At 39.0% G+C, this 26,082-nt stretch overlaps 2 protein-coding genes across 5 annotated transcripts; both read left to right on the top strand.

Moving 5' to 3' along the window:
• The first annotated feature begins 1,842 nt into the window (after nt 1-1,842).
• On the top strand, nt 1,843-11,198 carry scel (sciellin). Of its 2 annotated transcripts, none has more exons than XM_019352561.2 (27): nt 1,843-1,994; nt 3,306-3,337; nt 4,641-4,707; nt 4,914-4,976; nt 5,111-5,182; nt 5,276-5,308; nt 5,413-5,448; nt 5,543-5,578; nt 5,673-5,717; nt 5,806-5,877; nt 5,955-6,023; nt 6,797-6,871; nt 6,958-6,996; nt 7,084-7,140; nt 7,516-7,572; nt 7,916-7,969; nt 8,062-8,103; nt 8,198-8,266; nt 8,354-8,401; nt 8,489-8,539; nt 8,756-8,818; nt 8,921-8,974; nt 9,079-9,141; nt 9,243-9,317; nt 10,206-10,314; nt 10,573-10,675; nt 10,820-11,198. In XM_019352561.2, exons 2-27 carry the CDS (start codon nt 3,319-3,321, stop codon nt 10,834-10,836), a joined length of 1,488 nt encoding a protein of 495 aa, XP_019208106.1. In that variant the 5' UTR covers nt 1,843-1,994; nt 3,306-3,318; the 3' UTR covers nt 10,837-11,198. The 2 variants fall into 2 exon arrangements, with proteins under 2 accessions (XP_019208106.1, XP_005475530.1); XM_005475473.4 differs by having other exon boundaries at nt 1,846-1,994; nt 8,351-8,401.
• A 2,241-nt stretch (nt 11,199-13,439) lies between these two features.
• slain1a (SLAIN motif family, member 1a) lies at nt 13,440-26,047 on the top strand. 3 transcript variants are annotated; one of them, XM_025903992.1, is made up of 9 exons: nt 13,440-14,050; nt 15,388-15,524; nt 18,699-18,815; nt 20,304-20,414; nt 20,611-20,760; nt 22,988-23,329; nt 24,032-24,220; nt 24,366-24,696; nt 25,155-26,047. In XM_025903992.1, the coding sequence occupies exons 1-9, from the start codon at nt 13,620-13,622 to the stop codon at nt 25,228-25,230; spliced, it is 1,884 nt and encodes a 627-aa protein (XP_025759777.1). In that variant the 5' UTR covers nt 13,440-13,619; the 3' UTR covers nt 25,231-26,047. The 3 variants fall into 3 exon arrangements, with proteins under 3 accessions (XP_025759777.1, XP_003451621.2, XP_005475531.1); XM_003451573.5 differs by having other exon boundaries at nt 13,443-14,050; nt 24,354-24,696; XM_005475474.4 differs by lacking the exon at nt 18,699-18,815 and having other exon boundaries at nt 13,448-14,050; nt 24,354-24,696.
• Nucleotides 26,048-26,082: the final 35 nt, after the last annotated feature.

The raw sequence follows: 26,082 nt of genomic DNA, 5'->3' as shown, positions 1-26,082 counted from the left end.
TGACAGTTCATATTTACAACTAACTCTTTCAGTCATCTTGATAGCACAGGTTATATTTATTCTTTTCTTCTGACTCACTAACAGTAAACTCTTAAGGACACGTTTTGCCTTGAGCAACTTGTCTTACATTTATATATTTCCACGTAGCTAAGCAACCTGGAAAATAATTTCTATCATTATAGCCCTAGCGCCACCCAGTGTTGATCTTTTACTTAAATGTTGTAAAGTCTGTAAAGAGAGCAGAGGAATCTCGAACTCTAAGGAAATGAATCTAAGGCTTCTCAAGCTGCTCATTAATATACAGACAAGTTCAGCTAGTTAAAGACAAATCATAATCATAGCTGAGAGGGTATTTCCTTCAAAAATGTATCTTTTAAAATCTTTGCTTCAGCCTGCTTTAACCTTTAATGCAGGGCTGGAAAGCCTGCATTCTTCTCGTACTGTCGCTGTGACTAGGAGGATTTCACCTATCAGTATTGTGTTGTCACACCCATGGATGTTATGCACCTTTCATACCTATGACCATTCAAAAGACGGCACTCCCAATAATCAAGCTCACACACAGACAGTGCGACATTCGTGCTTCAAGTCTGACTGTCACTTGACATTCTTAAGCATCGGTCTGAGACCTCCCAAGTCTGTCACTGAGCAAGTCAGGTATGTCGGTTTGGCTGGCAGGAGACATTATTTAATCCGCTGAACTACACGCGATATCAGAAGAAATCTCGTTCAAAGTCTAAATGTTTAAGGCAGCAGAAACACCTAATCAGTCATCAGTAGCCAAGCTGCTTTGCGACCAGACATCAAAGGCATAAGGTCTGAGTTTGAGTTGTTATGAAATTTTATTGGACCTCGGTGATGTTAGATAACAAGTATTTTTATTATTATACAGGTATAAATTATCCACTCCCATCCAAAGTGCTATAAAGTCAAGGGGATGTTGATACATGGTTATATAGCGAGGTAATCCACCCAGAGGTTCAAACATAAGACCTAAGGGGAGACCCCAATCCAATGAAGGAAGGCACCAGTTTTGAACTTTTAACTGTACCTTTGTAGGTTTTACAGCTTTTGCTACTGATAAGGACATAACTGGCATAACTGGTACCTTTGGCAACTCCTTCAGAAATCTACATTAAATATAAAAACCAGGGTTCTGGTTGAGCTCCCTACGCTAAGCTGTAGGGCTATTGCAAAGGCTCAGGTTTGAATAGGCAGCATGCCATTTGCTGTCTGTCTCCAAGCTTTACTCTCGACTGTCGTACTAAATGCTAAAAAGCCTCCAAAAGTATTCAAATACACCCACAGGCCACTTCATTTAGTCTACCTGCAAAGCTGAATGTAACAAAAACACCACCGCAGAGAGCATTTACATTTAAAATCACAGGCAGCCGAGTACACTCTTAGCCTCATGACCCCAATAGAATTATCACCTTACTGTCAACATCAACAAAAATCCAGAGAATTCCTAATAGGTGGAATTTATAGCAGAGCTACCAGACTGGATACATTTGGTTAGAAGTGTACCTAATGAAGTGACTGTTGTGTGTGCACGCTTTATATTTCTATCTTCTATTTACATTGTATCCCAAGATTACTTTCTAGTGTTAAAAATATATTTATGCAAGTTCAAGCATGTAGTAGGATTAGGACAGAGAGAATCCCACACCCGCGTCGCAGGTTTGCTTCCTCATCACTCAAGTTGAGCTGCAAGTCTTTCAGCACTCCACCCAGTTCCATGTTTCTTGGTAAACAAGCAATTAGGAAACATTGATGACGGCGATAGAAGCATGTAGAATGAGAACGACAGAGAGAGAAAGCCTATTCTCTGATTCTTCCGTAAAGCCACGCCCGTGGGTGGCCTTGAATCTCCACTCCCTTAAGGTTTAAAGCAGAAGGAATGACAAGGGTGTGATTGTGTAGCGTGACAGACAGGTGTTGAGACCTGAGCTGAAGTGAGAGTTTTCTATCAAGTCAAAGAGGTTTCTGTGGAGGTATGTACCCTTTCTCTCTGTGTGGGAATCTTTTATCAGTCTTTTATTTTAGCTGAAACTGTGTGTAATGATGTATTAAAAATACACATGATAAATTGAGATTGTATATGAGACGAGTTTTTTGAGGTGGTGTTTTGCACTGAGGCATAAAGGAAAATAAATCAGAGAACACACTGTATGTCAGGTTATGTAATGATATCATTGTAGTGTTCATGTCAGATTGCACTTCTTTTGAGGGAATAATGCATAATGCATACCTTACAGATACAAAGAGGAGTCAGAACAGACTGATTTGCAGGTGTACGCTCAAAAAAATCACCCTAAATAACGATGAAGAAATTATTTTGAGTAAAATGCGATTGAAAGTGATTAAATCAAAATGTTTATTCATTCAAAAAATTAATCATAATCAAGGAGAATATGCTTGGTAAAAGCTGAATGTATAAAATCAAGTGAAATTCATTTGATCGGATTCCATTAAATGTAACATTTTACGGTAAGTTGTACTTGTGTAACTAAAAATGACATGGAAGTTTTACATGTAATCAAATTACCTAAAGTCAGCATTTTGGGCATAAACATTTTTTTTAGTGTACAGATCAGATCTGATAAACCACTGGCTGGATGAGAGATTTGATCTGTTTTATGATATTATCTGAAAACATGTAAATCATCTTTTACAAACTAGATGATGAACCAGTCTGTTTTACTGTGTAATATATATTTTTTGTCTATCAGATAATTAAATATCCAGTAATACATAAAAAAATGAGAAAAAGCACTCATTAGTTCAATATGCCATTTACAATTATAACTTCTGTCGAGGCTGTAAGTCTACCTCGAGGTTTATGATGTATGTTCATCGTGGAGGGTGCAGATGAAAGGCCGCAATCTTTATCATCAATAGCCTGTGGCCTGTCACGCCTTTAAAAAGCTCATGGTTTTGCTGACAAAGGCGTGCTTGGAGAAGGTGTGTTGTGGGTGGGTGTGTCCCAAATGTGGGTACAAATCAAGACTAACCAGTTTAGGCTTAATTTTTTTGAGTCTGGGGTTAAACACAACTTTTGATTTACTACAGACGCCAAACCCAACAAGGCAAGCTCATAAATCCAGTCCATGAAGTGCATATGTGTGCTGATGATAAGTATACAGATGGCAGAAAACTGTGATTGCTGGTTCACTTCATTATGGAGCATAGAGAATACCAATGGCACATGAAAGGTTTTAGCCTAGAGTGCCACCCTGTGGCTAATGAGCTGGGGTCTTTTTTTCTATTATGTGATCCATTTTCTTGTTGTGTCATACTTACAGGTGAAATTCCAAAATGAGCGCTTTCAAAACTGGTAAGTTGAGAACTATCAAAGAAAAAAAATTTATGAACCAAATTCTAAGCAATGTGGATTTTTTTAAATAGCAGATGCAAGACTGAAAGATTCCAGTAGTTACATGACTCTGCTGCATATTAATTATGTTAATGATATAGAGCTAAACCATATTTGTTTCCCTTTATTATTGCACTCATTGAAATAGGTTAGATTATTGCTTGTAGTCAAAATGAGTATGTAAGCTAAAAAGAATTTGTTAAATAAAAACAATGGGGAAAAACAGCAAAATAGACTGAAAGATATATAGTATATTAATTATATATAGAGATATATCATTCTATATATTAATAGTGATATAAATGAATACAAAAAATTGAATCACAAAATTTTAATAAAGACATTTTAAAAACAGAGTAGTTTATTTAATCTAAGAGTTAAAATACTTACAAATTCACGAGCCCAGTATTCATGTTGGCCCCATACAAGCTATATGTTAATTAATTTTTTTTAAAAATACAACACAGTGAAAGAAACTACAGCTTGAATACAGCAATGTGCAGTTGTTGCATTGTGCAGTGGCACAGACGAGTCCTAAAATGCTAAAAGAGAGTATTCAGAACACTACAGCAAACTGAAAAAAATGCAAGCTCAAAAGCTAAGAACTAAAAGATTCAAGGTTATAATATAAAAGTTAACAACTGAGGAACCCAAGGAGAAAATGGCAAAAGATAAGAGCTAGAAATCTAAAATGGTAAATGGACTGGTTCCTATATAGTGCTTTTCTACTCTGTCTGAGCACTCAAAGCGCTTACACAACTAATTCATTCACCCAATCACACAAGCACTTCTTCTAAGCTAAGTGCTAATTATCTAACATTCATACACATTCACACTCCGACGGACGCATCGGAGAGCAACATGGGGTTAGTATCTTGCCCAAGGATATTTGGCATGCAGACTGGAGCAGCCTGGGATCGAACCACCGAGTTCGATCCCAGGTTAGTGGCTGACCTGCTCTGCTACCTGAGCTACAGCCACGCCACAAGAAACTCAAAGAACAGACTAAACACATACAGAGAACACAGCTGAGATATAATCAACAAAACATCGGGAAACATACAAACAAACTTAGAACCCTCGTTTCAAGACATGATTAGAAAACTTTATAAAATACCTTCCTCATATTATTTGCCGGAGTTCTTCATTGGCTCTATTGTATTATGTTAAGCAGGTATAAACATTTAAGTACTTAAAAGAGTGTGTTACTTAATTAAGTACATGAATGATAAATGTTTAAATTTTTTCTGACCTGTATTACCAGGCAAGACTTCTCTTCTAAAAGACAACAGCTGGATCAGAAAACCAGATGATGAGGATGAAATTGTTGAGTAAGTACAACAAAGATAAAAGTTAAAACACAGATACTTACGCACACATGCATTTAGGGAATGGCAGAATTGTTGGGTGTGACTTTTGGGTCAAAGCTCAGCTTTCTTTCAACCTTAAACAAGGCCTTCTCACATTCCTCTTGCGAGTCACAGCATTGAGTCATCTCTGTATAAATAAGTTTGGGGATTTTTTTTTTCTACTACAGCCGAGATCCAAACTTTGCCAGAAGTGTTCTAGGCCGATACAAATCCAATGAAAATCTTGCGAGGTAAAACAAACATTTAAACTCACCTTAATTTGCAGACAAACGAAGGAAAACAAATATGTTTTGTGATGACTGGCTTCAAGTTAAGAAAAGAATCATTCATTTTTTTCCTATAAATTTTTATGCATTTCTTACAGCTCAGAGCCTGAAGAAGAAAAACCCACCAAAACAACCAGCACATCTACATCTGTGCAAGCGCTCAGCAAGAGGTACCATTTCTGTTACATGTGTGATATATTTAAATAAAAGCCATATAAATGGATCATAACAGGAACAATAATGTGCAATTTCTCTCACCGAAGGTTCGGTGCAAACCAGAACGACGTGAAGACCAGGTTAGTAGAGTTTTCTTTTATTACACTCACAGTTTTATCACAGTTTTATTATTATTAATTTGTGCAAGTCAAGACATTAGGTTAAATAAGAGTTCTTTTTGCAGCACTCTTCCTTCCACTAAGACCACCTACACTAAAAGGTACATTTTCATGAAACAACTAATAGCACAGCATTTAGTATTTCTAGAATTTTTGGATAGGAAATCACCTGAATGATCCGCCTCTTTGTTGCAGTACATATTCATCTGTGAAGGCAGATTCGCCCACCATGTACGTAAAGCTCCAGTTTAATACACGTAATGCAAAAATCAACAGAGAAGCAATTAATATAATGTGTGATTTTGTATTTTGCATGTCCCTGCAGGACCACCACAACCAAGACTACTGTGACAGAGTATCCAAAGACAAGGTACACAAGGAATGCATGAACACACCAGCAAACTGACACATTGCAATGACACATTTAGTAAATGGGTTTCGCGTCTCTCTTTTTTCAGCACCAAAACAACCACAGTCACCAAGGATGGATCAACCACTGAGACCACCATTACCACCACCCAAAGCGTCAAGTAGGGAACACCGCATCAAGTCACATTACTACACATGTAATCTGCATCATATTATTGACATTTATTTGCCTTTATAGGTCTCCTGTGACTAAAACTCCAATCAACTCTGGGACATTCTCTGAGCGGGTCAGGACTTCCAGCAAAGGGTAAAAATAATCTAGTAATTTATAGTAGAAGTAATACTTTAATTATTTACTTCAGTATGAGAAACTGTAGCATCATCACTCATCAGCAACTAACAAGTATGTAGTAACATCGCTAACAACAGTTTTAATGATTACAGGTTAGGCTACCCTGGTGTACATAGATTAGTTAAAAAAGAGCTCCACTGAAACTAAGTACAACATTTAACTTTTGTTTTTATGCAATGAAATCAATCATCGGTGAAATAGTAATATCCGACTCAGAGGAGACAATGGCAGTATTTCTGCAAAGGGAGCACATTTACTTTTTGCCCTCACGAGTCGTTAGTCGCTCACTGAGGTTTGTGGACAGTCGTGTAAGCACAGCTCTTCTTATATCCTGCAACATCATGTCAGTCAGGTTGACTGATCAATTAAGTGTATTTAATTATCAGTTCCTTACTGCAACTTACCCTCTTAAATTTAATGAAAACCTAAAGGGTATAATTAGTTTTTCATAGATTATACAATCCTGTGAAAAAATTATTTTCACTGTATATGTGCATAACTAAAAAATGTTCAAAGTAAGATTTAGTAGTATACTGTAATATACTTATTACTATCACTACAGATATAATAGTTCACAATGCCCCTTGTTTTACAAGCTAACCTAGTATTTTAAAAGCCTAATAAAAATTGCAGCACTTAGATATATATTTAGAGTTTCTTAATAGGCCCAACATATAAGCACATCATACTGCATGAGAGGCTGAGTTTTTCCCCATCTTTCCAAACAGGCAAGAATACCAACCCTACTCACCTACCTTAACGACACCCAAAGTGACGGAGACAACTGTTACCACCACCAAAGAGTAAGACACAGATCATTCAGTTAGTGTAGAATATTAATCCATATGTCACCTGCATTTTCAGATTTATATTTTATATTTCTGTGCAGTACGGAGGACAAACAGGATGATCTGTCACCCAAAGACAGGTGAAGCCCAGAACTTAGATTATATTGATCATGACACCAGGCTTTCAGTAATCATATACTCAATAAGATGGGTTTTTCTCTTTGCAGCAAAACAACTATCTCCACAACTAAGACTGTGACAGTGAAAAGCAGCACAGACACAAAGTGAGTATCATTCTAATGCAGGGGGAGGCTGTCACAATGTAGTTGTCCCACAGACCTGTGTATTAGTCTGCTTTAGTGTTTAACAAAACATAGCTGATCAAAGAACCATTTAAAAATAAAAATTAGACACAACACATCTGACAGAGCAGTGTGAGTGAATATGAGTAGTGTGTTTTGCATGCAGTAAATTTGCAGTAAATGTTCAGGAGTCTAAATATTCCTCACATGACTAAGTTTGCTGATGTCATGACTGTAAATGACTTTTATTAAACTTAAAGCTTTTTTTAAATTAAAGCTTAGGGAGCTTCCAAAGCTCGACGTAGCAACAAGTGATTAAAAATGATTAACAATGTATCTAACTTATGTCTGTTGCAGTGCTCAAGACCAACTCTATGATACACTCATTCCCAGTTCAATCAAGGATGATGACAGGTAATGCACCACTCTTTCATTAAGAGTGCCTCCATTTTGCCTTTATACACACTGTAATAATAATATAATAAATTGTTGCAATTGTTATTGAATTTAATGATGTCACTTTCAGTAGAGAGCAATGAGTCTGATTGCATATATTCATAACAGAAAGTAGAGTTGCTGAAAAGCACACAATACACGCCACACTGTGTTATACCTTAAATGTTACATATTAAAGGTATACTTTTTATAAATGGTGTATTGAGATCATTTAAAATAAGTTAATTGATGCTTTTTAATTTGACACTATAATCATACATTACTGATCATTATGTAATCCCTGATATTGGCTTCATTACAGCAAATCACTTGTGTCCACTACTAAGACTGTGACAGTGAAAAGCAGCTATGATGAGTAAGTTACTGCAGCACAATACATGCACAGTGGCACCAGTTTAAATACCTGACAGTCAAGTAAAATTTTTGGTGTTCTTTTTGCTTTTTCAGTGAGGTTTTCAAAACTACAACCCCCACAAAGACTTCCTTTAAGTAAGATAAACCTTGTATAAACCTCAGCTAAACCTAAAAAATAAGAATTGCACATACAGTATTAATGACTATATTTAAATTGTTGTGATTGCAGAGCTGAGGATCAACTGTATGACACCCTGCTGCCCAGTTCCATCAGATCTGATTCCTCTCCCTCAATCAGGTGAGACGTCTCAGTGAACATTTAGTCATTAACAAAACAATTTCACCATTATGGTGGATGAAACCTCACATTTTGTCATTTTAGCAGCTCAAGCATCAAAAAGACAGAGACGGTCACTGTGGAGAGCAGCAGAGGGTAAGCAGTAGAAATGAATGACCAAAAATGACCAAAAACGTGTAAATTTTCAAATTGATCTTTTTCATTTATCTTGTTGTTGTTTAGAGGAGAAAGCCCCTCTCTGATGTCACCATCCTCTACCCGCAGCCTCTCCAGGTAAACTAACAGATACACTTTTCATTGATCCAGATCTCTAAAACCTGATGTTCCCGTTTAGAATTTCTTTTCTTGTAAACCTGATTGACGCTAATTTTTTAAAATCATAATAATATTAGCTACATCTGGCTGAACGTGAATACTGAGTACAAAGTACAAAGCAAACGTCTATTGCTCCACCTTATGAAACTAATTCCTTTGCCTCTTTATGCACAGCTACAGTTCATACTCAAGTGATATACCCTCCACTCGCACCACCTCCTACACCATAACTACCAGGTAATTATTATCACCACCTCTCACCCTTTTGTTATACAAATATAGTGCAATGTGGCTATACTCTTTCTATTATTCCTAATTTGTTCTGTTTTTCATACTCAGTGATGACTATAACAGCAACCGTAACAGTTACACTTACTCCAGACCAGACTCCAGGTATGAAGCAAAGCAAACACAGACATTATAAACAATATGCACTAAACATATTCTAACTTCATGTCTGGTCTCTGGGCCATTTTGGGTTTTTTTGTTTTTTACAGTTATGAGTACACCAGTATCACAAGTCCCTCTGTCTACACTTCTACATCATACAGGAGCCGCAGGTATTACATGATTTTTCTGAACAAACTAATCCGACGCTTAACACTGGGGCACAAACATTATATGAGTTAGTAAAAAAACACTCTCTCATTAACTCTCACAGCAGATCAGATGATATTCTGTCAGATCCAATCTACTCAAAGTCCTCTGTGAAGAGTTCGTATGCCGCTCCTGAAAGGTAGGAACTGGGCAGCAATAGCCTTTACAGACACGGAAAACAGCTGTGTGGAAAACAGTGTGTAGACTGACTGTGATCTAGAAGCTCTTTGAAGCTATACTTGTGCACAGCGTTGCTTTGAGCATAGCGCTAATGTGCTGATGTGCAGATATTTGCTTAATATCCTGCTACGCAAAGTAAACCTAAAGACCACGAGTTTGGTTAAAAACCAAAACTGTAGGGGGTTCAGCTTTCAAGGCAGCTGTTTGAGCTGTTTGAGGTAGAACTAGGGGAACCATTTATTTTTGCAGTATTTTTTTTTTTTGTACCAATCCATCAAATTGTTGGTATTATAGTTTGCTGAAAATGAAGATGGTAAACTTGACATTGACAGCAAAACCAAAGGTTCACTACAGTCTTTTGGACTATGGACTACCTATAAAAAAAATTCAGTGGGAACTGCTTATGTGATTTTTGACATCACTAAAGTAGTGGTAACTCAACACTGCCACCCCAGAAACTGTTTCAACTTAAATCGATTAAGGATCATCGGCTGATACGTTTTTAAAAGACCATTTCCAAAGTCACGCTCCCACAATGTGTCTTTTGTCCTGTTGTCCTCCCTGAGCCTGGTTCTGCCAGAGTTTTCTTCCTGTTTAAAGGGAGTTCTTCCTTCCTACTGTCACCAAGGGTTGCTAATAAAGAGTTGTCTGATTGTTGGGATTTTCTCAGTATTACTGTAGGGTCTTTACCTCACAGTATAAGGTGCATTGAAGTGACTGTTGCTGTGATTGGGTGTTATATAAACAAAACTGAGTCAAAATGAATAGAATTAAATAAAGAACACATACATACGTCACTATTCTTTAACTCTGATGTAAACTCTTCATAAATTTTTGTCCCACACAGGACAGTTCTGGAGAAAGACCTGTGCACAATCTGCCGCAAGCCCTTCACTGGTGATGCCAAGATGGTCCTGGATGACATGAATATGAAATGCCATGCTTCCTGCTTTAAAGTGAGCAAAATAATTTTAAGATGGGACTTTCCTTTTTTGGTCAACAACAAGCAGTGGTTGAAAAACACCTATGTATATGTGTGTGTATATATATATATGTATATGACTATAGCATCTGTCACATAATTTTCACTTTCATAAGCATTGTTAATTGCAAGTAAAAGAACACAAAAAACACCCCAAAACTATTTGACCACTTGGAGCCAGGTGTGTGTCTCAGGATTCTGTTTCCTCATGTGAGCATCTGTGTTTTGGCAGTGTGAGGTGTGTAACATTACTCTGGGTAATCTGAAAGCTGGGGACAGCTTGTGGATTTACAAGCGCATGGTACACTGTGAGAACTGCTTTGAGGTCACCAAAGGTAAGTAAAAGTGTACATTTATTTGTATTTCTTCATTTTCCTAAATGTAAAGCTCTAATGACTAAATATTTGTACCGTATGTATCCCTGTATTTGTTTTAATTTCAAAATGTTTTAGTTCAAGTTGCATATCCTTCCCCCACAGAAAAATGGCGACGCTGATGCTCCAAAAATACTTCATGGATTATTGATTATCAGCTTTGGGTGTCATGGGATCTCCTGGACTTGCATTAGAATGAGCTGACAAATCTTTATCTGGGTGTTCTGTGAAATGACAGTTACATTTTAATAACGTGAATGCAGTATATAATAAAATATATAGTAGCTGTGTTGCCTTGATATTGGTGTTTCTATGTCTACCTCTATACAACATATCAGCTCTTATTGTCTTTGGCTTGCATTTTGTAGGGAAACTCTTCTTTCTAATATGAAACATTGCAATATTGAGGGCCGGGGGCTTTTTCTTTGTGCAATAAAAGCTATAAAGTGTCTTTATCTAATAAAATAAAAAATATTCAACTTCTTTTAAGTCTTCCGTAGTCATTTTCTTCCTTACTTATAAAACAAATGTCAAATGTACGGAAGAAGATTAGGGCCACTGGAAAAAAAAAAGTGGGCACGTCTTTTTTTTTCTTTTTTTCCAGAATTCTGAGAAAAAAGTAAGAATTCTGAGATTAAAGTCAGAATTCTGAGAAAAAAGTCAGAATTCTGACTTTTTTCTCAGAATCTGACTTTTTTCTCAGAATTCTGAGACTTTAATTTTTTCTCAGAATTCTGAGAAAAAAGTCAGAATTCTGACTTTAATCTGAGAATTCTGACTTTTTTCTCAGAATTCTGACTTTAATCTGAGAATTCTGACTTTTTTCTCAGAATTCTGGAAAAGAAGAAAAAAAACATGTGCCCACTTTTTATTTTTTTTCCCAGTGGCCCTAATCCTCTTCCGTACAAATGTAATCTAACCAATAAAGTCAGAATTTACAGTTAAATGGAACCTGATAAATTTGAAATCATTAGGATAATTACACAAAATACTGTCATAAGATTTATCAACAAACTCATGTCCTTTGCACTGTTTTGTTAATTCAGTGGGTTGGGGTTGCATTCTTCATTTATATGCAAAAATGTTATGCTTTCATGTTTTATTAAGACTTTTTATTGAAGATTTTGAGTTTACATTATTAAAAAAAACATTAAATCAATTTTATATATCCACTGTATTTTAGATACATATTTTACTGATCAACATGTTTTCTACATGAGTCATCCTTCTAGCTTTGCAATGTAATTCAATTAGCCCAAATAATTTGTATTTAAGAAACTGTGTTATATTTTATTTTAGTGACATAGCCCATAATAAGCACTAAATTACACCACATCCTGAAAGTACTTTGTTGGATGAGAACTGGTGACTCTGGAGGTCATTTGAGTACATTGAACTTGTGGTCATGCTCAAGTAACAAGAAAGCAGTGTGAGATGATTTGAGCCCTGTGACATGGCACGTTATCCTGCTCGAAGCAACCATCAGAAGATGGATACACTGTGGTCATAAACAGATGGACATGGGCACTTCACCCGTTGCCTACTGGTGGTGGTCAGAGGGCCCGGTGGCGCCAGTGTCCGGCAGCCTCGCCTCTGTCAGTGCGGCCCAGGGTGGCTGTGGCTACAATGTAGCTTGCCATCACCAGTGTGTGAATGTGTGTGTGAATGGGTGGATGACTGGTTGTGTAAAGCGCTTTGGGGTCCTTAGGGACTAGAAAAGCGCTATACAAATACAGGCCATTTACCATTTACCATGTCCACTAATGGTGATCCATGCAAACTGTAGCCTGAGCTTAATATTCTTAGCTGACAAGAGTGACACCTGCTGCTGGTCTGACACGTTGCACATTCATGACAATTTCTGACTCTGCCATCTGAATACAGGAAAAACTGAGACTCATTAAACCAGGCAACATTTTTCAAATCACTATGGTGCATTTTTGGTGACTGTGTGCACCCTTTAGGTTCATCACGTTGTATGTTCAGAGATGCTCTTCTGCATACATTGGGTGTAACAAGTGGTTATTTCAGTGACTGGTGCCTTCTTATCAGCTCAAAGCAGTCTGGTCATGTTCCTCTGACCCTCTGACATCAACAAGGCATTTTCACCCACAGAACTTTTGCTCACTTGGTATTTTCTCTTTTTCCAACATTTTCTGTAAACACTAGAGATTGTTGTGTGGGAAAATCCCAGCAGATCAGCAGTTTCTGCAATACTGAGACTTGGGTGTTTGGCACCACCTATGTTTCAACTTCAGCAGCTTGTCTTGACCATGTCTGCATGTTTAAATGTACCTGCAAACATATTTGCACCAACAAGCAGCGAAACAGGAGTATATAATACATACTTCATACATATGAAGTGGTTGCAAATGCTATGGGTACTTTTTTGTTCTTCTTTTTAAATAAATGTCTCGGTGGTCCTCTATCACAACTGTGTTTCTAATGCATTTAATCATACTCATCAAATTGCATTATTATTCCTGGATTACTTACTGTAATGTCAGCTTACTTAGTCAGTCAGTCTTGTCGGGACTCTTTTTTAACAGCTCCCCCACAGTTGTACTGGGCTACTTACATTTTTTGTCTTTCTTTTTTTTCAAAAGCGTGCAAGACCGAAAATGTAGCTTGAGGATAACATTCAGGCTATCCGCTCTGTGTGTGCCTATAATAAATACTTCCTCAGCAGTGGTGCGATGGGAGTTGAACTCCAAGCTGCTGACCAATCAGATGGAGCCTGTGCAGTCATCCCAGCAGCAGCAGCAGCATCATCAGTGTGTATCTGTGAGAGTGTGTGTAGCAGCTTAAAAGGGGGGAATCTGGACACCCTCTCTGAATAGAAGAGGACCCTCTGCAGGCAGGCCGTGCTTTATTTTTCCGCCCATCTCAATGTGTTTTTTACCAAATGGAAGCAGAGGTGTTGAACCCCCAGATGATGGCAGACGTCAATGGCAACAATAAAATCACCAGCGCGGAGCTCGAGGTGCTCAAGCTGCAGGAACTGGTGCGAAAATTGGAGAAGCAAAACGAACAATTGCGGACTCGAGCGAACGCTGTAAACAATTGCTCCATCGGCCCTCATCTTCAGACCTCGTTGTCGTGTCTGCACGGGGGTACGGCGTGCTCGAGCGACAGCTTCTCCGCTAAATATGACGTTTCCAGTGTCCCCGCACCTCGAGGCTCAGCGGAGGAACCTTTCGCCTATTTTCAGCCGAGCTCGGCGTCTCCTGATGCCGCTGTGGAGGACAGCGGCGCCGCTGGAGACACAACTGTTTTGGATGAGGTTGAGATTTTGGACCTCAACGCCGTGCTCCCCGTCTTAGAGCCTGATAGCTGGTAACTGCTCTGTTTATGTCTACCAGTTCATTACATGCCTTGTTTGAATTTACAGTGAAAGTCAGTTTCCCCCTCTGTTGGTCTGACCCTAATACATGCTTCATCGGCCACATGACAGTGAACCAGCCATCATTTTGAGGCAGTGTATGTCATGTATCCCGTTATTGATTGCATCTGTTTTGGTGGAACAGACTTACAGACTCTGGCAAATAGAGTGATTCTTACACGAGGAGCAAAACAATAAAACCAGATCTGACACAAGCTTTGGGCATCCCAGCATGCACCGTGCGTGCAGCATAGGTATCTATTCAGAGTAGGCAGCGCTGGATGAAATTAGAAACAATGACCCCCTTCAGCCTGTGATCAAACAGCTCGGCTTTGTGTGTTGTGTTCAGCCGTAGGCTGAACTACTTTGAAGCACAGGCTGTAGACTAAGGTATCTGACTGCTGAACCGTTTCCAGCTTTATGTATCTGGTGTGACGATGTGGAAAATGTAGCACACAGCTGAATGCAGTGCTGATGAGATACAGTTCAGTGGCTGTGCTGGTATAGCTTTACTACATTTAACACAATTACCCTTCCACCCCCAAGTCAGTGTAATGCTGTGGCCTAGTTGCTGGAGGAAAAAGAAGCCCAGTTCTGTCTGGCAAGTTTTCTTTTCCTTGGATATTTAGCTACAGTCTTGGAACCTAGTATACTAGGATTTACAGGCACACACACAGTGAGAAACGTGGAATTTCTTGGGATTTATTAAATTTCTTTTCTGGCTGAGGATAAAGGTCAATTAAATTATTTTCACTCATGGTAGGGGATAGGGTGAGATGGAGGCAGAAGATGTGCTGTGGCAATCTGTAAAGAAAGAAGAAAAAGAGATTTGCTGATAAATAGGTTGATAATTTCATGTACAACGTGAAAATAAATCCCATCTAATTGATCATTGACTAAATTTTGCAACAGAAAAGTTAACATTGCCATTTGCAAGTCTATGCATTTGGGCCATCCATTTTCTGCTGCTGTTCCAGGTCTGGGTCCCAGAGATTCTTCCCATGTTGTAGAAACTTTTAGGGCATTTGGTTTGTATAAAAATCACACAGCCACAGTGGTTTTATTTCACTGGGTAATAGCAGCTGAGAAATGTTGGGGCTGTAAAACACACTCTTTGAGATCTTGAGCTGCTATTTATTTTCTTTGCTCTCTAGCAACTATTTTTTGATTGCACTGCAAATACACAGCAGCCCTGAGTTAATTTATCATCTGTGCTTTTTGTGTAAAAAAACCCAACATGGGCTGCCTGTAAAGGTGACAAGATCTAACTGTTTTTTGCTGCATTTTCCAGGCTGTATGTGAGTCCCAAAGCTAAGCTGCAGGGCCACAGTTTCCTCAGCCCTCTCCAGTGGTGCAGGCAGGTACTGGACCACCCGGGGCCTGAGGTGGAGCTCGCTAAAATGACCCTCTGTCACAGACTGGACCAAGGTACAGTGTACTTAGCCCCCAGATTAACAGTCTTCAGCTGTGGCCACATCTGCCTCGCTGGCTGCTGAAATGTGATCATAAGCTGGAAAAAAAAATCACACAAAATGTTTCCATGTGCAGCAGAATTTCTGCTGCAGCGTGTGAACCGTGGGAGGTTTTCACTGCACAGAGCTCACCGGCTCCAACATTTCACTCGCTCTCTCTTTAAAGTTGTGAGTTTTACTTCACCCTGTGTTCCCAGTGAGTGGTTATTTCTGGAGTAGCAGAGGACTCACGTGTACTCATCTCGGGCTGTACTTAAGATCCACTAAAGATGAAGATATTTATACATGAATTAAAGAAAGATCACCTTGGAAGAGCTTGATGTGTGTTCATGAAAGGCTAAACCCTGCAAAATAATGCAAAAATGATTATAAAGCTTTGATTAAATTATCATCATTCCACCAACTGAACCTCTAGTAACAGCCCGATTTTACTGGATTTTATGAAAAAAGTATATTTTAAGTGATGGAATTTTTACATTTTAAATTTAAATACAGGTTTTAAATAAAAAATAAAGTATAAAGTATCAAATTATATTTGATATACATTTTGCAAGACTTGTCATGTCAGCTAATTACCTATTTTCACGAGTAACTCATAACTCAATCCACTCATAGTTTTTACATACAACATTATAAGAATTAAGAATGAAAATATTACAAATATTGTGCTGTATGAGATTTCATAATGGACGATAATTTTAGCATATTCATGTTTCACTCCAGTCTTGATCAGATTTTATCTTTTCCTTTATCTGTTATATGATCATAACAGTTTGATTATTGTGATTATCCAGAATCAATAAATTTGTTATTATTGTAGCTACTTAGTCTTTAAATCAAATGTTGTTTCCGTAGTGACAGTAACTATGATATTAAAACATAGAATATTGATATTATATTAAAAGCATGTATATTAATAACAATATGCCCTTTATGGCTGATCAAAGTAAGATGACTACAGCTAACGGCCTTAAATTTTCTTTCTCCATAGCTTCTTCTGGGAAAAAACATTCCCACAAAACACATGCTGATTTTAACTCTGTCACTTACATATATGTCATACAGCTGTTGTCACTTTCTTGAATGAAGAACTAGTATCACAGGTCTCACAGGTATGTCTGCAGTTTGCGGCCGGCCTGATTGAATCACTGCAGTTTCATACTGATTCTGAGTTTTTGCCAAATCTATGAAAAACCTGCCAGATCTTCTCTGCCAACAGCAAACAGCTCATTCTCCTTTTGACTCTTGTTTTGTGTTGTTTATTGGATTGGATGATTGAAGTCTGAAGAAACAAGACATACTGACAGCTTAACAATGTATTCATTTAACAAACAGGAGCCTTAGTAGCATCTATAGGAAACATACACGGCCACAATAGCCTCCTACATCCTCCTCACATGCTGGTCACAGGTGCAGCCTACATACTCAGCTGTGCTGCTCAACACACAAATGCATTTTTCTTGCAAATATGGCAGATTTAAGGGGAAATAAACAGACTTTCCATCAGTTATTGTCAAGAAGCATTGTTACAACAAAGAAATAGTCGACCAAACTCAAATTTCCTTAGTTTTTGTGCTAAATTTATATGTTAATACTGTTTTAGCAAAGTCATTGAAACAAAAGTAGTTTAAGGATTAGATGGTTGAAACCCAACTTAGTTACCAACAATGTTACTGCTGAGAATGACGGTGCATTTTATCCACCATTACTTTCATTTTAAAACGGTCTCTGTCATTATCCTCACAGTTTTTGTTTTACTAACAGCTGCATAACCTTTACTCATGGCAGACCAACGCAAAGTCTTTGCATGCTATAATATCCTTTTCTCTAAGCATATTTCCACTAAGTGGGGCAAGGGGTTTATTGAGGTTTCAGAAATGATAATGGGACATATGTACGAGCTAACCTAAATCCAAAATCATTACGACTCGCATACTTGCGTGCTATCAAATATATTTTTGCTGCTGGACCCAGTTTTAGATCTGGTGCTTTATAGTTTCTGCTCTCATGCATGGGGATATGGTTACCATAGAAACATGCTTACATTAAATGGGTTGTCGAGGCAGATTCGCTCAGCACTCCCTGCACCAAGAGCCTGTGCAAGAGACTTCTACTTTCAAAGCTCATACTTTCCACTCTATATGCTGCTCACCTGCGTGCTTTGACTTTAATATCCGAAAGAATTTCCTGTGATGGAATATTTTCATAATGCTGTGTGGTCTCCACACTGTGACCTGATAATGCATATTTGTTAGTGTCTGTGTTGATGTTTATTGGTGTGTGTTTGTGCCGTTGACGGTTCTCTTCTTCCTTTAAAGCCGTATTCGGGGAAGGCTGGCTCTCCTCCTCGGGGTCATGAATACATCCTTGTATTTGAGAGCCAGCAGCCATTGTTGGTGCAACTGGCTGTGAATGCTAGTTTCATCCAGAGTTTGAGCTTATTTGTGTCAGGAGTGCCGAACGCTCCAGTTTGTCAGGTGTAACCCTCTCAGACTACCAATCAGACACACTGAATGCACGTTATGTAACCAAGCTGAATTTACTCACTGCTACTTGGCATTAATTAATGAGAATAATAATGTCGTCCTCTAAAAGTGTACCCTGTAGCTAAGGTTTTTTCTATTGCAACTAATTGCTTTAATCACCATTTATCAGCAATTAATAGATTTGACAGCAAACAATGTGGTAACCCAAACCCAAATGCTCGTAGTTGCCATTAATAAAGTGCATGTTATTGTAGTGTTGAACCATAAAATGAACAAAGTAGTGAAAATCACACTGAAGGGCTATAAATGAACCGTGTATGCCAAAAAAACTAGTTCATAGTAAATCTAATTCTGATTTTGGGAATAGGTTGTAGCCTACATGCACAATCCCTGCTTATCCTGAGACCTAGCCAAAAAATAACTGCGGTTTAGCCCAATAAGCCGCAGTGGTAAGCTAAACCTCGTCTTACTGTATGAGCCTCTTCTGTCCGAGCCCAGACATTTGCAAGGTCAGTACTGATCTGCTAGAAGCAGATTAACATTTGGCCAGAGTGTCTTAAAATATATAACCCATGTACTGTATGTTTGTGCTACATGCTAAAGCAATCAGACTAACATGCCCTTCCCTGCAATCCTGTCTCTAGCAAAGCGGTGGCGAGGAGTGTCCTCCGTTCGTCCGTACAGCTGCATAGAGGGGCTCTCCACCCTCAGCTGCCCCATCCTGCCTTACACTAAACCTGCTGCACTAACCGAGTCCTCAGGTAACACCAATACACGTCTGATTCCTGCTAACCACAAAACAGACACTCCTACATCTGGTAAGCGCAGTGGGTGTGAGTCAGTATGTACCTACAAACTGAAATCACTAAAAAAACTAATTTGTCAAATGGAAAGTTTCACTATTTAAAAGAGCCATTATTTTAGGGGGGATTATTATGTTTCTTATCATCTTATTTGTAAGCATGCTGTCAGAGTTGGTCTGTGGATGGAAATGAAAGTTTGTTGGTTGGTTCGCCGATTTGGCCCAAACTGAAATCTCTCAAAAACTGTTTGATTTGATGATCTTTTACAGATAAAGATGAATCCTAATGGGTTTGCACATTCACACGCACATATAGCCACTCCACTGGGTCTTTAACTTACAATATAAAGTGCCTCGAGGTAACTGTGATTTGGCCCTTATAAATAAAGATACTTGGAACTGATTTCAACAATGGTACAGTCACACTAGATAAAACAGTGTTTGGAGACTGTGGCACGATCAAAGTGTACAATAAACTTGTGATCTCATTGTTTTTGAAATGGAGACGAGGACCACGTCTGCAATCAGTTGAATATAAGCAGAACACAACCAGCGGAAACAAGTCCTCTATTGCAAAGTGACACCTTGCAGACAGGATGGCAGTCTGAGACAGGTTGCCTCCCACCAGACCTTTGCAGTTGACATTCCTCTGGTTGCCCAGAAGTTGAGGGATTTGTATGCTCTATGCATCTATGGCCAATCAATCAGTTGAAAGCAAAAATTATCAGTGCAATCACCAGGCAATTGGATGTTGCCACCCAAGTTTTACTCTAGTGTGACTCGGCGATAATGAAACATAAAAAAAAAACCAGTTTTATTTTTTAAAGAGTCATTGTGGCTTAATTAATTAATTAATTAAAATTAATTGAAGCACACAAACACAGTGACACCTTGACGGTAATGTTTAATCTCGTTTCTCTTTTGCAAGGCAACTCAAACCTGCTTCTCTAACTCTTTGAAAACAAAATCTAACAACGTCACAAAAAAGCAAATAACGGGAAAAAATTCACATAATGCAAAAACTAAAATTTTGCATTGGCAAGACTCAAAGCCTTTTAGCCTTTAGGGCACAATAATCGTCATTGCTCGTATTACAACCCTTTCCGCTGACCTCATAGTTGTTGTCTGCTTCCAAAAGTAATAACAACATAGAGCCAAAAGCATCTGTTGCTTCCAAAATGCTTTTGGAACTCTCTACATAACCCAGATTCTTAAACAACCTGCTCCTTGGAGTTTGCAATCAGATTACACCAAACTGCAGGGAGGAGATTATAAGGTCATACCCTCAAACAGATGGAGACGAGCACTTTCAGACTCCACCAGAAGACAGCTCCTTCAGCTCGTTCATCTGTGTTCTATATTAACACAAACAGCAGAGAGTGCAGGTTAGGCTAGTCACCAGTGATTGAATTTCTTCTCTCTCGTGCTGTGATTTTCTCCTTTGAAGCTCCGTTGCCGTCATCTGGCCAGTCCTATCTCCAGCCGAGTCTCCCTCTCAGGGCCAGCTGCAGCCTCGCTGACAGAACACCCACCTTCCTGTCAAACTCCACTCTCCACAGTAAGAAATCACCCGCAACACGTCTCCTCTGCCGTGTCATTAATTTCCGCCGTTTCATCAGGTGTGAGTTACCATCCATCTGCGACAGTTATGTACACATAAATTTCACAACTCGGAGACGCGGTCAGAGAAATGCTTTGAAAGTGAATGTTGGGATGTTGACGTGCGTGTTTTTGTTTTGTTTGGGGTTTTTTAGACGCGGGCCGTCGGCGTGCGGCGATTACCCCTCAGTCTTCCCTGGACAGCGAGGTGGGTGTGTCAGAGCTGGAAGATGACTCGATCTCCATGAGCTACAAACTGCAGGACATGACAGATGTGGAGGTCATGGCACGACTTCAGGAGGAGAGTGAGTAGACTGTTTAGATGTTTCATACAAAATGTGAGGGAAAATATGAGAAATTTGAGGAAACGCTGCTACAGATAGAGGTTGTGATGTTGGAATCGTATTGTCAGATTGTGGTTTTGTCCACTTTATATTCTGACGTAGGGATGTGGTCGGTGGTTTGAATTATGGCTTCCGCAAAGGACAGCAGCTGATTGCAGAGGCACTTTGCTAGGCTTTGTAGAACTGTTACAGCAAATAATTGAATGATTTAGAAAAGCAAAATATAGGAAACTGTTAATGTTTCTAGGCTGCTCCTCTTAATTTCTTCTCATCTCTGCTAATAAAATGATATAAGCAGAATGTTTTTCAAGGCATTTGAAGCAGGGAGCCATCGCAGCCAAAATGTTTACCAATGTGTTAGAAAGCGTGGGCTACAGTCGAGAAAAGCAAGGCAAGAAGTACGGCACCCGACTCATAGCGCACTCCTACGCAGAGCTGCCTCTACGCCTGTGCATCACAGGACTGGAAAACAGCTCTGCACAAGCGCCTGAAACTGTGTGAAACTGGAAGATCCCTGAACAAAACATCACAGTCACATCACAATAACCAACATATAAGTTACTTAGTGATGGAGGAAAGGAAGGTAAACTGTACCTTTTGTCCAACTAATTTTCATTGGTCAGCTTGAGTAAAATACTGTGCATTTAACTTGTTTGAGTTTTGGGTTAAATGATTAGTATGAACTAACTGCACATATATAGAATGTAGTCAGAATATATGAATGAATGAAATCTTTACTTTGAACATAAAGGTATCAAATGTTAATACTGAAAGAAACTCACACAAGAACGAAATAAAAGACAACTATTATATTATTGTGATGAAACCCATTGACTGAAATCCCCGAAAATATCGACCATTTCCTGTTCACTTCCTTTTCCCCTTTTTAATTCATCATATATTTGTGTTCCTGATTATATAGCCTAATATTTACATATGCACTATCTATAAAAAAAAATCTACATATCTAATACACAGTCTCTTTCTACATGAATATATACATATTCATGCTTTGATCTATAATTATATATCTGTATTTATCTAAAAATATAGTTTTTATATACAATTACCCATAATAATTTTACAATGCAGCCATTATATCACCCTGCAGTCAGAATATCCAGTCAGTGTCACAACATAGAATTTAATATTTAACACATTGGTTCATCCATATAATGCTTTATATTTTTATAGCCCTCCTTCTCTTCTAAAATATAAAATATAAAGTACACAATAAACATTTATGATTTGCATCTAGATGGCAGACGTTGTCTGAAAACTCTGCAGAGAAATCTGAAAACTTGATTGTGGAAAAGTGTGACATTTTGAAACATGTAGAAACACTGCTCGTAGTAAACTGATTAACTGACCCTTTGCCAAAGCAGTATGTGGCAATGCTGTCCTTTTACAAGAGTGAACACACAGTTGGAGTTCATGTCATCCAAACATAAGAGAATATCTGAGACGTATGAATCAAGTCTTTCGGTTTTGATTGGACACCAGCGGGTACAGTGATACGTGGCATGGAGCTGCAAATCACTCTTGCCTCAGCTTAAAAAGTCCTTAATTAGACACCAACTGTGGTCTTATGGAAATCTAAAAAGTTCTTCTCTACGTACCTGCAGCCACCCACAAACTTGTTTTAAGGCATGAAAATTGTTTGACATTGCTTTAAAAGGTAATACATGAAAACCTTTATATATACACTACAGACTATTAACTGTCATTCCTAATAACAGCCACCTTCATAAGAATGTTCATAAGTGACATTTAGTCCTTAAACTTCTTTTACAACAAATTTATCCACATACTGTTTATTAAATTCACTGTTCCCTTTTCATGACAACCATAATTTTTGTGTTTGTTTGACACCCACTCTGGTTGTAAACAGTAATGCACTGCCTTGTAGAGAGACTGGAAAAGATTACTGTGCAACATTGCCAATAAATGGCTGACAGTAACATAAATGTTTGACCTTTATGAAGTTGAAAGGAAGCGATATCTTGATGCGCTTGTGTGCCATTAAATTATGCAGGACATTTCAGAATAAACTTCCCTATATCAGTCTGGTCTGCCGATTCAGTAAGTGAATAATGGATGAGCGGCGCCTCCAGAAGGAAATGTATCCTATACCACGCAGGGTTCGTGCTTTCCTCGGAAAAAATGCATTGATTTGTCGCCCCTGTAGGCCTCCGACAAGACTACGCCTCTACCTCAGCCACAACCACAGCTACGGCCAGCCGTCGCAGCTCCAGCTTCTCCTTGCACACCCTCAGGCGCAGTCAGATGGATCTCGAGGAGGAGGACGAGGAGGATGAGGGTTACGACCAGCTCCCACCTCCCCAACCTCGACTGTTCCGCACAGGCTCTATGCAGCGGGGCAGCCTGCCCCACTCTCACACCTTCTCCAGTTTCAGAGACTGCAGACGCAGCTCGACCACCCATCAGTTTTCACTCAGTGGACACTCCCAGTACTCTGGACCCTCTAGCCTGATCACAGAGACACAAACAGCATACACGAATAGCACAGGTGAGTGACCCGATCGGATCTGGGAACATATCTGATAGATGACTGTTAAAAACTCAGGGAACAGTCACTATCTTTGGACTTTTGTTCTATTAGCATGTCAATCTTTATAAACGCTGAAGAGATTTTAAACGCTGATAAATGTTAATCAGGTGATAGCTAAGTGTTTTAAGATTGCGTTTCAGCAAATGCAATCATTTTGCTCTTCACACACTGTTTACCTGCATGCAACCAAGGCCCGCTCAGATGTAATTAGACTAAAAGAAACAGAAAACTATTAAATTACACTTGGTCCTTCTCTGCAGATTAGGTGTCTTTATATGCAGATATCAGTCTATAGAGATAACTGCATGACTGACTGATTGTTTTAGTCTAAGACAGATACTGCTGTTACTTTGAGGAGCAAGTATTAGACTTTTCCCCCTCTTTAAAGTCCTAAGTTAAATTAAGTCAGAATAGTTAAAAAAATAATGCAACATTTTGAGTGGACCACATGAAAATAGCCATTCATTAATGGATATGACGTGTCATTCTTCTTAAATTTAAAGTGTAAAACTAAGATGTGGTTCTACAGGAGAGTATACTATGCATTATATCTTTGCTGAGAGCGCTTACTTTCATACTTTCCTAAAACTTTGAAAAGCTAAAAAAAAGCCAACTGGGTACCTGCAATACCTGATCAGCTTTGTTGATGTTGTTGCATAGACAAGCTGCGAAGAAGCATGCCCAACCTGATCCGAGCTCCCAGCATGCCTAGTGTCCCCAGCATTCCATGCCTGGCTTCCCCTGTCAACCCACCCTCCCACGGTCCCTCCTCTTTGCCAACGATGCCCTCCCTCCGGAACAGCCAGAGCTTTGACTCATCGAGTGGGCTTGCACGACTCCAGTCCTCCAGTAAGACGCCTGTTTTTATGTGTGTGAATGATCAAAGAAAGGGAAAAAAAATCTGTTAACGCTCAGCTGAATGATGATAACTTAAAATCTAGGAATTGCAGTATGACACTTGTGCTTCATAATATTCCTTCAGTTCCTTCCCCAGGGCAGCTCAGTCAGCGAGTCCAGAGTGTCGGGAGTTTCCCTACAACGGCGCGACACACTCTAAAAGCCACAGCCTACGTAAGCCCCACAGTCCAGCAGGGACCCACCTCCACCTCTCTGTCCACCTCTGCCAGTCTGAACTCCATCTCCAGCAGTGCCGCGCTGCCTCAACCCCTCAAACCCAGCAGCAGCATTAGTTTGCTGCCACAGGCCCTCAAACCCACCAGCACCAACCAGTCAGCTGTCCCCCGCAGTTCCCTCCCTCGGCCAGCCTCCTTCATAGGAACAAGCGGCGTTCCACGTCCCAGTAAAATCACCCAACCCACGCGCAGGTAAGCACACATATGCTAACTCCTTTGGGTTTAAAGGGGAACTACACCAACATGAGTACTGAGGAGCATGTGCAAAAAGGCACTTGATAATTTCAAATTTAGACCTGAAGATAAGGTTATCTCAGGGGATCACCAGAGGTGGTAAAATTCATCCTCTCATGACAGTAAAAGAATAATTTTCTGAGCCATGAATTGGTTAATCAATTGAAATATATGATGGCAAACCTGGTCAGACTATTAGTGCTTTCAGCATGCGGGTGAGTGGCATTGTAGCAATCTTTAGGTGTGGCATTGGTGGTTCAATGGTAGAATTCTCACCTGCCACACTGGAGACACAGGTCTGATTCCTGAAACTTTTAAAGGAAACAGACAAGATTCTTTGTGGGATGATGGATCTTTTTATTTAACTTTGATTAACTTATATGCTTGTATAATATTGGGGTTTTTTCTGTCTGCAGTTTGCTTACTCCTCCAAAGAGCCTGGCTGCTCTGAGTGCCCTGAGGGACGGCAGCTGGAAAGATGGCTGCTACTGAACCCAAATAAGCTGAAATTTGAGAGGTGCACAGGGTATCGCTGTGTAGGCACCAGCTGATTTAAAATGTCTCTTTCAGCAGGTCTCTAGACTTGGGCTGCGACCTGTGAGAGTGACAGTTATCATGAATATAAGCACTACTCCTTCCTGAAGGACAAAGTGAGGACTGATGAGCGTACAGGTCCAGCAGGCTGGATCTTAACCTTGACTTGACACACCATGAAACAACCAGGCAATACTCTGATAATCAGCTGTTAAATGTGAAACGGATCCTCTCTGATATGTGTTTTTTGGTTTGTCGTTGTTAATTCTTGCATTGAGCAGAATAAACGTCTCTCTCCAACCGAAAGCTTAGAAAAATATATCCCATGCTTTTGTACATGCTTTTAATGATTTCATATGATTAGTTTTGGAAGTACTATTTTTTTCAGACTGTGGTGTCAGATATGAAGTTGAACCTGAAGTTGGAATTTTGTTACTTCCTGTGCCTGTAAAAAAAAAAAAAAGTAAAAAAGAAGAAGAAGTAATGTAATTTATGTTAGTTATAGTTATTGGCTGGACCTTGCAGCACTTTGGATCAGAATTCTGATTAACACATTGAATTTTTTTTAAGTATTAGATCCATCAATGACCTTGTACACACTTTATCTTTTGTTTAGTTTCTTTTTATTTAATGTTTACATTCAATTCCGAAATGTTCTTTGATAAGCGTAACTGCTGCAGTGATATTGCACAAGGAGCCCTCATGCTTTTAATGGATGGCAAGAAATTAAAGAGGAAGTGAATTTTTAAAGTGAATAAAAGCATTTCAAAACGTTTTTTCATTCTTCTTTATTAAAATTGTTTGTGAAGA

Source organism: Oreochromis niloticus, linkage group LG16, assembly GCF_001858045.2.
Source record: "Oreochromis niloticus isolate F11D_XX linkage group LG16, O_niloticus_UMD_NMBU, whole genome shotgun sequence".
In the NCBI taxonomy this organism is placed as follows: domain Eukaryota; kingdom Metazoa; phylum Chordata; class Actinopteri; order Cichliformes; family Cichlidae; genus Oreochromis; species Oreochromis niloticus.
The sequence above is the reverse complement of the archived record's forward strand: the minus strand, read 5'-3'. Positions and strand labels throughout refer to the sequence as shown.